The sequence below is a fragment of the Sprattus sprattus genome, assembly GCF_963457725.1.
Source record: "Sprattus sprattus genome assembly, chromosome: 8".
NCBI classification, from domain to species: domain Eukaryota; kingdom Metazoa; phylum Chordata; class Actinopteri; order Clupeiformes; family Clupeidae; genus Sprattus; species Sprattus sprattus.
This window is the reverse complement of record NC_137927.1, coordinates 2,069,053-2,083,951: the sequence shown is the minus strand read 5'-3', so window position 1 is coordinate 2,083,951 and position 14,899 is coordinate 2,069,053. Positions and strand designations below refer to the sequence as shown.

Below are 14,899 nucleotides of genomic sequence, written 5' to 3'. Positions count from 1 at the left end.
TTTCAGTAGAGGCGCATATTAACGCTTTGTGGGTGTGAACAGCAAACAGGTGGGAGGTCACCTACCAAACCTGGGCGTGAAGCGCAAATATATGGGAGGAGAGAAGTTAAGTGCGCCTAATGATGTATTGGGTGGTATTTACTAAAACTGCCTGGCGAGCGCACGTCTCTTATTTGCGGGCTTATTCTCCGCCTCATAAAAGCACGTCTTAACCAGGAAGTGCATTTCCATTGAGTCTGAAAACGTTGATATGGCAGCAGTTATAAGAGCAAGGCGAAGAAAAAGACAGAGACAGCGCACAGAAAGATTTTTTTTCAACTCGTATAACACTTTTTCAGTTAAGCGAACCACAAATTATTAGACGGTACAGGTTAACCAGCCGCGCAATACTTCAGTTACTGGACCAGATCAGAGACGACATCGAACCCTCCACCCGTCGATCACATTCCATTCCATCAGTTGTTAAACTCCTGGCAACATTTGCAAATATTGGTCTCCGGATAATTTCAAACAGTTATAGCATCTGCAGTTGGTATATCTCAGCCTTCACTCAGCCAAATATTCACCCAGGTACTCGACACATTGCTTCGGCGCACTGGTCAATATACATTTCCCCACTACGATAGCTAAAATTAAACTTTCCGAACGTAATTGGAGCCATTGATTGCACCCACATGCAAACAGTCCCACCTTCAATCCACGAACACATTTACCGAAACAGAAAGCACACATATTGAATGAATGTCCAGGTCATATGTGATGCCAACATGACCATTACTAACGTGGTAGCCAAATACCCTGGATCTGTCCATGACAGTTTTATCTTCCGGGAATAGTGCCATCTATCCATGATTGAGCAACGGTGATTTTGGAGAGGCCTGGCTTCTTGGTAAATGTATTTGGTTCAGTGGGGATATATTGTAGTGAACCCATGTCCCTTGTAGAACTTATTAATCCGCCATGTACACATCTATATTGTTATAATAGACAGTTTATGCATTAATTCCACCAATAGCATATTCTGTATAATCGTGTTCTTTTAAACATCTTGCTGTAGGTGATGGCGGGCAGAACAACAATAAAGCGTGCCCATTGAATCAGGTTCAGTGATTGAGCGAACGTGAACCAATATATCTATCTCCTCTTCGCTGAACCTTAGTTTTTTTCTTCCTCGAATCTCCATGTGGGCAGTAACTTGCAGGCGATTTCTCCCCGGCGATTTCTCCAGCGTGGATCTGGTTTGATAAATACCACGGAAAATGCGCAAAAACACTGTGCGTTAATGTGCGACCGCAGATTAAGCTGCGGTCGCAATGTAAGTAAATCAGGCCCTTAGTGTTTTAAGGAGATTGTCGAGGTGCCCAGTTTTTGTGGGTGGTATGCTGGTTTACCAAGTTAGGATATGCATTATCCCTATGTTACGTCTCACTAAAGTTAGGATATGCATTATCGATATATACTAACCTCTCACTAAAGTTAGGATATGCATTATCGATACATACTAACCTCTCACTAAAGATAGGATATGCATTATCGATACATACTAACCTCTCACTAAAGTTAGGATATGCATAAGTTCTATATAACCTCTCACTAAAGTTAGGATATGCATTATCCTTATATAACCTCTCACTAAAGTGCCACACAAACTGGAGTCTTCCCCCCTGTCCTGCAATCCTCTTTATTCCTTGTCATCTTATCATTGCAGTCTTTCTCAACTGGTGGGTTGCAAAAGTGAGTTGTGGGATTGTATTTTATGTCAGACTTATTGTGCAGAGGGAAAAACTCTGTAGCTTGTTTATGTTTATATTGTATGCATTAAACAGGGTAATGATGAGATGGTAAAGGCCTATGTTTGTGTACTGTGTGTACTTTTAGGAAAAATATTTGAATTCTATATAAATCACCACTCCTAACACCAAGCCAGTTGAGAACCACTGTGTCACTGTAATGTAACACTTTTGCATTGTGTGATCTTCATTTATTGAAATTGATGTGTTGGTAGGTTGTGATATTTGATTGACTGAACGGTATCAGAACAATGTTAATACACTTCACTTTGGTGACTTTTTCACACATGAAGAATCGGATAACTTTCCTGCTGATAATCTATCTATATCAGATTTTTTTGTGTGCGGTCCGAAATTCTCAGATAGTTAAGTTACTTAAAAATTTAAATTAAAATTTAAAGATTTAAATTTGATTTTGATGAGATCAGGGGGGGGACGCTCTGCGATGTCAATAGGTGTGAAGGATTCAAGGAACACACCAGGGTACTGTTCGGCGACGCTCGCTGAGCGGTTTAGCGAGCTAGATTCCAGGCTAAAAAAAGACAACGCCCCTTTATCGAGTTCGGCGAAGCAACTTCTGATTAATAACCATGGTAATTAATCGGTTAGCACTAACCTGCTCCAGGGCAGGCTAACCAAAGTTTAGCTGGCTAAACTTGCCACACCCACGCCAAAAGGAGGGATCCCATTGACAAGGAGTCATATTATAGTTTGATTAGCGTAGGAAGAGTTCTTTGTGATCGCCAAGAAGATCCATTTTTCCATCATGATGAGTTCTTGTATGAGCGCTACCGATCCACCCGACAAGGAATAATTAATTTAGAAGACCTTCTCGAGTCATTTATTGCATACACCACCGTCGAACATTGAATGTCTTCACTTTCTTGCGAGTGGTAGCTTTCATTTTTGTAATGTCGGCGATGCGGAGAACAAAGCACTCATAAATATATGACAGTGGTAGCCTATTAGTACAGTTGAGACATTGGTACAGTTGATAAACCCGAAATAACTTTCATGTGCAGCCTGAGACGTGATTTTTAGTTTGCACATGAATACTAACGTTTTCTTTGATCCCAGGAAATTTGAGCACATAACCCATCTCCATTACGGAGGTATTGGAAGTTGTTTTACCTACTTTAACTTTAACGTTTAGTTTTGCAAACGTGTCTAGTTTTTGTGCAGTAGTGAATGGTGGATGGTAAGGTGGGTGCATAATAAGAAAAGAGAAATAAACACAATTTCTTTTCATTGCTTCAATTTATTGAATTTCTGCTGCATGCAAGCCATATGCTCTACCCGCAGCACCAAAGTCACATGTTCGAAAAGAGAAAAAATATCACCCCTTATACAGCCTATAGACAGTTTCTTATATTGCTGTCCCGCCGCGGAAGTGTTGAATTTTGACATGATTATGGTCTTGAATTCTTCATAACGCGTTAATGGTCATATCCTGCCTTAGCGGAGAATTTTTTTTGTCTTTTTCTTTGAGTTTAGACCATTGTACTTTTCAAAAAAATCATGGTTTTGGTGATCGACCTTTCTTGCCTTTTGAAGAAGGACGTGCACGCGCAATTTAGCTGACGAGTTTAGCGTGGGACGATATTTTATCTTAGCGCACGTCGCCAGACCGGCCTGTTCTCATTTAGCGAGCTATATTATCTCATGTCGCGAGCTAAATTAATTATCTAAGCTTCAGTTGTACGCCGAACAGGGCACTGATGGCATGGAAGTTTCTGACGTTGGGTCGATACATGTTGAGAAGGATTCTGTTGGGTGGGAAAGGCCTTGGAAGCCTTGAAGAAGCATTGGTACCTCTCCCCATGGAGGGAGTGAATGTTTGTACTACATGTGTTTGTGTGTATCTGAGTGTTGTCTTCTGATCTGGACAGGTCTGTCTCACATCATACAGACACGGAAGGTTCTAGACCTGAGAATCAACCTGAAGCCCTCATACTTTGTGTTGCCATCCTCTGGCTTCAATGATGCTGAATCTGACTTGATGATACTTGACTTTGGCAGTTTGCAGGTGAGAACATACAGTAATAATCTCATAGTCTCATTTTTTTTTTAGGAAAATGAGGACAATAAATTGGCTGCAAGATTACATACATTATAATGGTAATGTCAGATGATTAATGGGTGTGTTTTTTGACCACACTCTGTATTTTTGTAATATGTCAAACATCTGCATTTGTAGTTAACAAGTTTGGATCAGGCCTCTCAGCAGTTTTCAGCCAGCTCATCCCTGGAAGAAGTGATGGACCAAGCTTATGAGAGATATTCACTTGAACTGCGAAATGTTCAGTTATTGTACTGCAGAGCAGGTATGGATCATCTGCACACACAAGTTGTTTTTGGTTATTGAGTCTACACCTCAGCTATGTTTTCCTTTCACACTACCATGTAAGGTTTACCATGTATCAGTGACTATGTGCACACTGCTCATCTTTGGGTTCTTTGACTTTTACACAAACCCCTCAAATGGTTTCTGTCACAGATGTGCAATATCAAATTCTCACAAAATTAGAGAAGCTATGTTTGTGTGGTGTGTTAAATGTACATAGGGTTAACTGTGTTTCTGTGGTGTGTTACATGTACATAGGCTTAGGGTTGACTGTGCTTGTGTGGTGTATTAAATGTACATAGGGATAACTGTGTTTGTGTGGCGTATTAAATGTACAGTGCCAGCCTCTCTTGCCTGATGCTCCAAAGATGGCGCTGCCTTGTTGCGGCGACACACAACTGTAGCCGCTTGTGTGCGTAATTGTCTAAATGTGTCCTTCGTATCTCGTCTGTCACGTCTGAACCAGTTGCGGGAGTTGAAGAGTAGCCCATTACCTTGGAATTAATATGGATATGTTTAACACGGTGCTTATGAGCATGCTTACTCTTGGGACTGTTGTGAACCATGGTCAAACCAACGCGTCTCACAGACTGCAGTACAGTCGGGACTTTTTAATACAATACAACTGTTCAGCTCCATGGATCCTACGCGATGAAATTCCACCAGAGATTCGCAGGCGAGGGTCTGCTTGCTTCAATCGGCATACAACGCCGGAGGTGAGGACTCATGGCCGAGGCAGCGGATCACGGTCGACAGCAGCGGGTCGGGTGAGAAAGCGTGGCCGGAAAGGAGGAGTGCGACAACGGCTACGCAGAGCTGGCTTGCGCCGCTTGCCACTTCCCTCTGTCATACTCGCAAATGTGCGATCATTAAGGAACAAAGTTGACGAACTGCAGGCAAACGTTAAATGCATACCGGAGTATAAGAATGCCTGTGTCATAGCTTTGACTGAGACTTGGCTAAAAGAACATGACTTGGGCCAGGATCTTGAAATCGATGGCTTTGGTCAGCCTATTCGGCTAGACAGAGACACACAGCTGACTGGCAAAACACAAGGAGGGGGCGTGTGCATATACGTCAACCCGCGCTGGTGCACAACTATCACAATAAGGGAATCTATCTGCAGTAATCATATCGAACTTTTATCCATCTCATTGCGTCCGTTTTATTTGCCACGAGAAATTCCCCAACTTTTTATTACACTGGTCTATATCCACCCAAGAGCCAATTCGGCAGATGCTGTATCTGTAATCACTAAACTTGTTCACCGTTTACAAAGCATTTCCCCTGATGGCCCGCATTTTATACTGGGCGATTTTAATACATGCAGTCTTAAGAAACACCTCGGCCACTTTTATCAGTATGTTAGCTGTCCTACCAGGCATGGCAAAATCTTAGACATGTGCTACGGGACTGTTAAAGATGCCTATAAATCCTACGCGATGTCACCCCTTGGATCTTCTGACCATAGTAGTGTCTTTTTGGCCCCGATCTATAAATCAGCCCTTAAGAGAGGAAAAGTTGAGCGTAAAGAGGTCCCAGTACGGACACATAGCGCCATTAAAGAGTTGAATGGCTGCTTCTATAGTACCAATTGGGATGTTTTTAAAGACTCATGCACAGATCTAGACGAACTGACTTTTACTGTGTCAAGCTATATCAAATTTTGTGAGCAAATGATTATTCCTACAAAGACGATCACATTATACCCCAATAATAAACCCTGGGTGAGTAGATCACTTAAGCAGGTTCTTAATAAGAAAAAAATTGCTTTTCAACAGAAAGACATACACCAAAAAAAAGATACTCAAAGGATGGTGAAAAGGGAAATAAAATTGGCCAAAACCCAGTTTAAGAACAAGGTGGAAGATCAACTGAAGAACGGAAATGCTTATTTTGCTTGGAAAGGGATTAAGACTATGGTGGGAATGAGTAATAAGAAAAAAGGGGTGGCTGCATCTGATAAACCCAACACTGTCTTGGTGGAGGAGTTGAATCAGTTTTACTTAAGATTTGACTCTCAGGATTTTAAGGATGATCTGGCCGAATTTAGATCTGAGTCTGAGGGAAGTCAGAATCTGATTGACATATGACGTCTGGAAGACTCTTGAGCGGACTAACATAAGGAAAAGCCAGGGGCCTGACCACATCAGTGGACGATTGCTTAAGGACTGTGCTCTGTTTTTGAGCAGTATTTTCACATATATTTTTCAACTCTCACTATCACAAAGGAAAGTTCCAGGGGTATGGAAGGAATCAGTAGTGGTCCCAGTGGCAAAAGTTCCCTCTCCAAAGGCGCTGAATGACTACCGCCCTGTGGCCCTGACCTCTCTGGTGATGAAAGGTTTTGAGCGTATTGTGAAGAGGAGCTTACTTGTCATGACTCAAGACAGAATTGATCCACTCCAATTTGCATACCTACCAAATAAGGGGGTTGAGGACGCTACAGCAACACTTCTGGACTTTGTTACTGGTCACTTAGGGGGTAAGAAGACACACGCACGCCTGTGTTTTGTTGATTTTTCATCAGCCTTCAACTGTATGCAGCCCCATATTCTTGCTCAGAGACTATTACAATTCCCTGATATTGACTTTGGTACCATATGCTGGCTGGTTGACTTCCTAACGTTGAGGTCACAGAGAACCCGCATAAATAACACCTTATCTGAGGTCCTCATGTGTTCTACAGGGTCACCTCAGGGATGCGTTTTGTCACCACTTCTGTTTGTGCTTTACACCAATGACTGTCAGAGTATGTTTGAATCAAGGCATATCATCAAATATGCTGATGATTCTGTGATTATTAGCCTTCTGCAAGACCAAGAGGCCGGCCATGGCCCAGTTCTGGACAATTTTATTTCATGGTGCAAGGACTCCTATTTACCTCTCAACATCTCCAAAACCAAAGAGATGTGCATAGACTTTCGCCGTAATCCCCCCACCATCATTCCAACTCAGATTGATGGCACAGCGTTGGAAGTGGTAGGCCAATATAAGTACTTGGGCACCATTCTGGATGATAGACTGAACTTTGACACCAACACAGACTATATACAGGTGCATCTCAATATATTAGAATATCATCAAAAAGTTGATTTATTTCAGTAATTCTATTCAAAAAGTGAAACTCCTATATTATATAGATTCATTACACTCAGACTGATATATTTCAAGTGTTTATTTCTTTAAATTTTGATGATTATAACTGACAGCTAATGAAAACCCCAAATTCAGTATCTCAGAAAATTAGAATATTACTTAAGACCAATACAAAAAAGGATTTTAACACAAAAATTATGGACTACTGAAAAGTATGAACATTGTACATCACTCAATACTTAGTCGGGGCTCCTTTTGCATGGATTACTGCAGCAATGCGGCGTGGCATGGATGCAATCAGTCTGTGGCACTGCTGTGGTGTTATGGAGGCCCAGGTTGCTCTGATAGCGGCCTTCAGCTCTTCTGTGTTGTTTGGTCTGGAGTCTCGCATCTTCCTCTTCACAATACCCCATAGATTCTCTATGGGGTTTAGGTCAGGCGAGTTTGCTGGCCAAGCAAGCACAGGGATACCATTGTCCCTAAACCAGGTACTGGTACTTTTTGCAGTGTGTGCAGGTGCCAAGTCCTGCTGGAAAATGAAATTAGCATCTCCATAAAGCTGGTCAGCAGAGGGAAGCATGAAGTGCTCTAAAACTTCCTGGTAGACGGCTGCACTGACCCTGGACCTGAGGAAACACAGTGGACCAACACCAGCAGATGACATGGCACCCCAAACCATCACTGACTGTGGAAACTTCACACTGGACTTCAAGCAACGTGGATTCTGTGCCTCTCCTCTCTTCCTCCAGACTCTGGGACCTTGATTTCCAAAAGAAATGCAAAATTTACTCTCATCTGAGAAGAGAACCGTGGACCACTGACCAACAGTCCAGTCCTTTCTGTCCTTAGCCCAGGTGAGACGCCTCTGACGTTGTCTGTTGTTCAAGAGCGGCTTCACACAAGGAATTCGACAGTTGAAGCCCATGTCCTGAATACGTCTGTGCGTGGTAGCTCTTGAAGCACTGACTCCAGCTGCAGTCCACTCCTTGTGAATCTCCCCCAAATTCTTGAATGGCCTTCGTTTCACAATCCTCTGAAGGCTGCGGTTATCCCTGTTGCTTGTGCACCTTTTTCTTCCACTTTTTCCCCTCCCATTCAACTTCCCATTAATGTGCTTGGATACAGCACTCTGAGAACAGCCAGCTTCTTTAGCAATTACCTTTTGAGTCTTACCCTCCTTATGCAGGGTGTCAATGACTGTCTTCTGGACAACTGTTAAGTCAGCAGTCTTCCCCATGATTGTGTATCCTACTGAACCAAACCGAGAGACCATCAGGAAACCTTTGCAGGTGTTTTGAGTTAATTAGCTGATTAGAGTGTGACACAAGGTGTCTTCAATATTGAACTTGTTCACAATATTCTAATTTTCTGAGATACTGAATTTGGGGTTTTCATTAGCTGTCAGTTATAATCATCAAAATTTAAAGAAATAAACACTTGAAATATATCAGTCTGAGTGTAATGAATCTATATAATATAGGAGTTTCACTTTTTGAATAGAATTACTGAAATAAATCAACTTTTTGATGATATTCTAATATATTGAGATGCACCTGTATGTAAAAAGGCCAATCAGAGACTGTTCTTTTTAAGAAAGTTGAAAGTGTTCAATGTCAGCAGCTCACTTCTAAAAACTTTTTATCTATCTTTTATTGAGTCAATTTTAACCTTTGCTATGATCTGTTGGTTTGGCAATCTGAGTGTGACCAACAAAAATAGGCTGGGTAAGACTGTCAAGATATGTCAGAAAATAATTGGCACTGACCTCAACAGCATTAGGCATGTGTATGAGGCCAGAGTCACACAGAGGGCAATGGCCATTTTGGCTAACATCACTCACCCACTACACTCTGAGTTCTGCCTCCTACCATCAGGGAGGAGGTATACCTACCGAAAAGATAACAGGTCCAACAGATACCTGCGATCTTTCATACCATCAGCTATTGGGCTTCTCAACAAGTGATAGGTCATCTTCTATCCCTGCCCATGTTACAGCACTCATCTTTTTAAGTACAGTGTACTGTAGCATGGTGGTTTATATGTGAATTTATGTTCTTAACTATTTATTACTTCATGTTTTATGTGTCCTCTTATATGTGCTGGCTATATGTTGTAGATCAAATTGCCCCTTGGGGACATTAAAGACTTTCAATCAATCATAGGGTTAACTGTGTTTGTGTGGTGTATTAAATGGACATAGGGTTAACTGTGTTTGTGTGGTGTATTAAATGTAAATAAGGTTGACTGTGTTTGTGTGGTGTATTTAATGAACATAGGGTTAGGGTTGACTGTGTTTGTGTGGTGAATGTACATAGGGTTAACTGTGTTTGTGTGGTGTATTAAATGTACATGGTTAACTGTGTTTGTGTGGTGTATTAAATAAACATAGGGTTAACTGTGCTTATGTGGTGTATTAAATGTACACAGGGTTGACTGTGTTTGTGTGCTTTGTTACATGTACATAGGGTTAACTGTGTTTGTGTGCTGTATTAAATGTACATAGGGTTAGGGTTAACTGGGCTTGTGTGCTGTATTAAATGTACATAGGGTTAACTGTGTTTGTGGTGTGTTACATGTACATAGGGTTAACTGTGTTTGTGTGCTGTATTACATGGACATAGGGTTAACTGTGTTTGTGTGCTGTATTAAATGAGTTTACTGTGTTTGTGTGCTGTATTAAATGCACATAGGGTTAACTGTGTTTGTGTGGTGTATCAAATGTACATAGGCAACAACTGGAAGGCTTCGCATCAGAAAGGTTCCACCCCTCAGCACATACTGCAGCCGATGGATTTCACCCTCCAGCTTAGCAAGTGTATGGTGGACCAAGACGCCAGGATGCCAAGGTCCATTATTTTACATGCTTTTCATTATTAGGATTCAAACAGTTGACATGCCTTTCCTTATTAGGATTCGAACAGTTTTTTCTTTTTTCTGGAATGTGTTTCATGAAGTGACTCTTCTGTTGAAAAATAAGGGTAGGCCTAACCTTGGAGAAGGTAGAAAAAAAGACTGTACAGAAGAATAAGGCTGTGTTCACACTGAATGGCTTTTTCTGATGAAAACTTCAGCTCCAAGTGCTTTTTCATATAGAAATGCAGTTCCAAAATGCTGTTGAGAGCATTTTTGTTGTTACTATAACAACGTATGTCAACATAGAGTTAACATTAGGTAACAAGTAGGGCTGTCAAATGACGTTCAAATATTCCCTTTAAAAAAACACATACACTACCGTTCAAAAGTTTGGGGTCACTAAGAAATGTCATTTTTCAAAGAAAAGCACTGTTTTTTTCAAAGAAGATGTCATAAAATTAACCAGAAATACACTCTTTACATTGTTAATGTGGTAAATGACTAATCTAGGTGGAAATATCTGGTTTTTAATGAAATATCTACATAGGTGTATAGAGGCCCATTTCCAGCAACTATCACTCCGGTGTTCTAATGGTACATTGTGTTTGCTCATCGCCTGAGAAGACTCATGGATGACTAGAAAACCCTTGAAAACCCTTGTGCAATTATGTAAGCACAGCTGAAAACTGTTTTGCTGGTGGGAGAAGCTTTAAAACTGGCCTTCATTTGAGCTAGTTGAGTATTTGTGGGTTTGGTTATACTTTCAAAATGGCTCGAAAAAGATAACTTTCATTTGAAACTCGCCAGTCTATCTTTGTTCTTAGAAATGAAGGCTATTCCATGCGAGAAATTGCTGAGAAACTGAACTTTTCCTGCAACGGTGTGTACTACTCCCTTCAGAGAACAGCAGAAACGGGCTCTAACCAGAGTAGAAAGAGAAGTGTGAGGCCCTGGTGCACAACTCAGCAAGAAGACAAGTATATTAGAGTGTCTAGTTTAAGAAATAGACACCTCATAGGTCCTCAACTGGCAGCTTTTTAAATGGTACCCGCAAAACGCCAGTGTCACCTTCTACAGTGAAGAGGCGACTCTGGGATGCTGGCCTTATAGGCGGAGTAGCAAAGAAAAAGCCATATCTGAGACTGGCCAATAAAAAGAAAAGATTGATATGGGCAAAAGAACATAGACATTGGACAGAGGAAGATTGGAAAAAAGTGTTCTGGACGAATTTAAAGTTTGAGGTGTTTGGATCAGACAGAAGAACATTTGTGAGACGCAGAACAGGTGAAAAGATGCTGGAAGAGTGCCTGAAGCCATCTGTCAAGCATGGTGGAGGTAATGTGATGGTCTAGAGCTGCTTTGGTGCTGGTAAAGTGGGAGATTTGTACAAGGTAAAAGGGATTTTAAATAGGGAAGGCTATCACTCTATTTTGTAACGCCATGCCATACCCTGTGGACAGCGCTTGATTGGACAGGACAATGACCCAAAGCACACCTCCAAATTATGCAAGAACTATATAGGGAAGAAGCAGGCAGCTCGTATGCTGTCTGTAATGGAGTGGCCGGCGCAGTCACCAGATCTCAACCCCATTGAGCTGTTGTGGGAGCAGCTTGGCCGTATGGTACGCAAGAAGTGCCCATCAAGCCAATCCAACTTGTGGGAGGTGCTTCAGGAAGCATGGGGTGAAATTTCTACAGATTCCCTCAACAAATTAACAGCTAGAATGCCAAAGGTCTCCAATGCTGTATTTGCTGCAAATGGACCCTTTTTTGACAAAAGCAAAGTTTGAAGAACAAAATTAATATTTCAAATAAAAATCATTATATCCAACCTAGTAAATGTCTTGACTATATTTTCTATTAATTTTGCAACTCATTTGATAAATACAAGTGTGAGTTTTCATTGAAAACATGAAATTGTCTGGGTGACCCCAAACTTTTGAACGGTAATGTATATTCGAAGATATGTTGCGCATAAGGCACGCCAATAACAGGACAAATTAATACAATGAGACATATCTACTTGTATAGGTCATTTATTTAAGTTCAAACATATTTAACAACATATTACCTACACAGAAAATAAGTAAATTAACTAATGGCCAAGACTGCAGACCCTGGCCTCTTGCTCACACACATGCACTCTTTGTTTCTCTCTCTCTTGCTCCCCCGCATCGTCGAGCTCTCTGCGCATAGCAGTTTAAATGAACGACAACAATAAACAAATGCTGAGTGCTGATCAAGAGTTTTGTACAAGCATTTTAAGGTTGCGATTCTTTTCCCAAATATGGCAGGCTTCATTCAGTGATTGAAACAAATATTATTAACATTAATTTAAGTTTTACAGTATAGAACCGCTATTGAACGCTCCGAGCAAGCTGTGCTGCGGTAAACATGGAACTTTTCCTTGGCTTGAAACGGCCAATAATCAAACCCGTGCATGAAGCTGTTGTAGCCCATCTAGTCTATTTGATTCATGCAATATATAGTCAGTACAGTAGCGACTAGCCCACACTAGTAATGTTTCTGTTAACGTTAAATACAATGATCCTATACTATACTGATACTATTGGTTCACTACTGCTCCATGGCTAGAGATACAGTGCAGAACTCCCTGAAGCCTATCACATCCACCACACTGATCGGCGTCATGTCCTTGCATATGAAAAAAATCAATGTTTGCGTGCAGACCTCCCGTCGTGCCGCAGACAACGAACTTGTGGTGGACGGTGTCAAATATGTATCCAGACGTGGCTGTTTCGCTGAAGTACCACATATTATGCCATATTCACTTGGGTGCACATTTTGGAGATGTAGCCAAGTTGCTAGTTGTTAACTCTAGCTTACATAGCTTACACACTACCTTAGCTGTAGGCTCAACAAGTTTACCATCAACTGACCAAAATCTTAAATATTTCCAGACATACAGTATTTCCAGTCTTTAGATTTTTGGGGGTTACAATCACTTTCTCTGCTGCAGTCAAGCTGGGTTCTGCACTTTCTGCCATCTTCCACGCAAGTCAACTGTCAGCAGTGAAGCTGTCCCAGACAGTGCGACTCCTGTGACCTGTCTCTGACTTCAGGCACGAGCCCACCAACAAGGCAGACAGTCAGGCCGCTGCTGCCGCTGTTGTGTGTGTGTGTTTTTTTTTATACATTCCATATACAGCCGTGGAAAAAATTAAGAGACCACTTCAAAATTATCAGTTTCTCTGGTTTTACTATTTATTGGTATGTGTTCAAGTAAAATGTACATTTTTGTTTTATTCTATAACCTACTGGCAACATTCCTACCAAATTTCAAATAAAAATATTGTCATTTAGATCATTTATTTGCAGAAAAATGACAATTGGTCAAAATAGCAAAAAAGATGCAGTGTCTTCAGATCTCGAATAATGCAAAGAAAACAAGCTCATATTCATTTTTAAACTACACAATACTAATGCTTTAACTTAGGAAGAGTTCAGAAATCAATATTTGGTGGAATAACCTTGATTTAAAATCACAACTTTCATGTGTCTTGGCATGCTCTCCACCAGTCTTTCACATTGCCGTCGGGTGACTTTATGCTACTCCTGGTGCAAGAATTCAAGCAGCTCGGCTTCTTTTCATGGCTTGTGACCATCCATCTTCCTCTTGATCACATTTCAGAGTTTTTTTAATGGGATTCAGGTCTCGAAATTGGGCTGGCAATGACAGGGTCCTGATCTGGTGGTACTCCATCCACACCTTTACTGGCCTGGCTGTGTGGCATGGAGCATTGCCCTGCTGGAAAAAACACTTCTCAGAGTTGGGGAACATTGTCAGAGCAAAAGGAAGCAAGTTTTTCTTCCGGGACAACGTTGTACTTTGCCTGGCTGAGGTTTGTAAAAGACCATAAGGATTGAACCAGTGGACTGGAGGGTCTCCTAGTTCGTCTTCTCTGATGAGTCCCCAAATATTGATTTCTGAACTCTTCCTAAGTTAAAGCATTAGTATTGTGTAGTTTAAAAAAGAATATGAGCTTGTTTTCTTTGCATTATTCGAGATCTGAAGACACTGCATCTTTTTTGCTATTTTGACCAATTGTCATTTTTCTGCAAATAAATGATCTAAATGTCAATATTTTTATTTGAAATTTGGTAGGAATGTTGCCAGTTGGTTATAGAATAAAACTAAAATGTACATTTTACTTTAACACATACCAATAAATAGTAAAACCAGAGAAACTGATAATTTTGAAGTGGTCTCTTAATTTTTTCCGCGGCTGTATATTAATTTTCACATTCGAAATTCAGTTTTTAACAACTTTTCGAATACATATTACAATTTTTAATATTTGTTGACCGCCCTAGTAACAAGCCAGTTTTGCTAGGGAATGGCAAAAAATACGAAAAACACTCACCGGAAACTCTTGGACCCCTTACAGTTTTACTCCACAAATGAATGTTGGAGAATGTTGGGTTTTGAAGTACAGTTAAACTTTCATGCCATATACATTTAATTTTGCTCAGATTCAAACATTTCTTCACCACTACCATCTCTATTTTGGATGGTGCAAGCATAGATCTGATTCCATGGTGGATGCTGTTCTGCTCAGCTGTCCAACAACTAGACACATTCTTCCCGATCATTCCTCCTGATCATTCCTCCTGCGTCGCTGCTACTGCCAGTCCGTTCTTTCTGCATTGGGTTTGCCTTTGATAATGGCGGTCAACCGCTGATGATGGTTCAGTCCAGAAAGTTGACCAGTTGTAACCAGAAATCAGTCACATGTTGACTGAATTGTCCTTGTTTGGAGCAAAGGCTTCACCTAATGTTCTGTTACCTTAT

The 14,899-nt window shown here is 41.0% G+C and overlaps 1 protein-coding gene across 4 annotated transcripts in view; it reads left to right on the top strand.

Annotated features, from left to right (window-relative positions):
- The window catches only part of vps13c (vacuolar protein sorting 13 homolog C), a 271,108-nt gene that overhangs the window by 76,024 nt on the left and 180,185 nt on the right, over positions 1-14,899 (top strand). For all 4 annotated transcript variants that reach the window (XM_080843884.1, XM_080843883.1, XM_080843882.1 and 1 more), the window contains 3 exons: positions 3,680-3,816; positions 3,988-4,114; positions 9,962-10,079. In XM_080843884.1, coding sequence (XP_080700010.1) covers positions 3,680-3,816; positions 3,988-4,114; positions 9,962-10,079 — 382 coding nt within the window. The remainder of the gene's footprint in view (positions 1-3,679; positions 3,817-3,987; positions 4,115-9,961; positions 10,080-14,899) is intronic.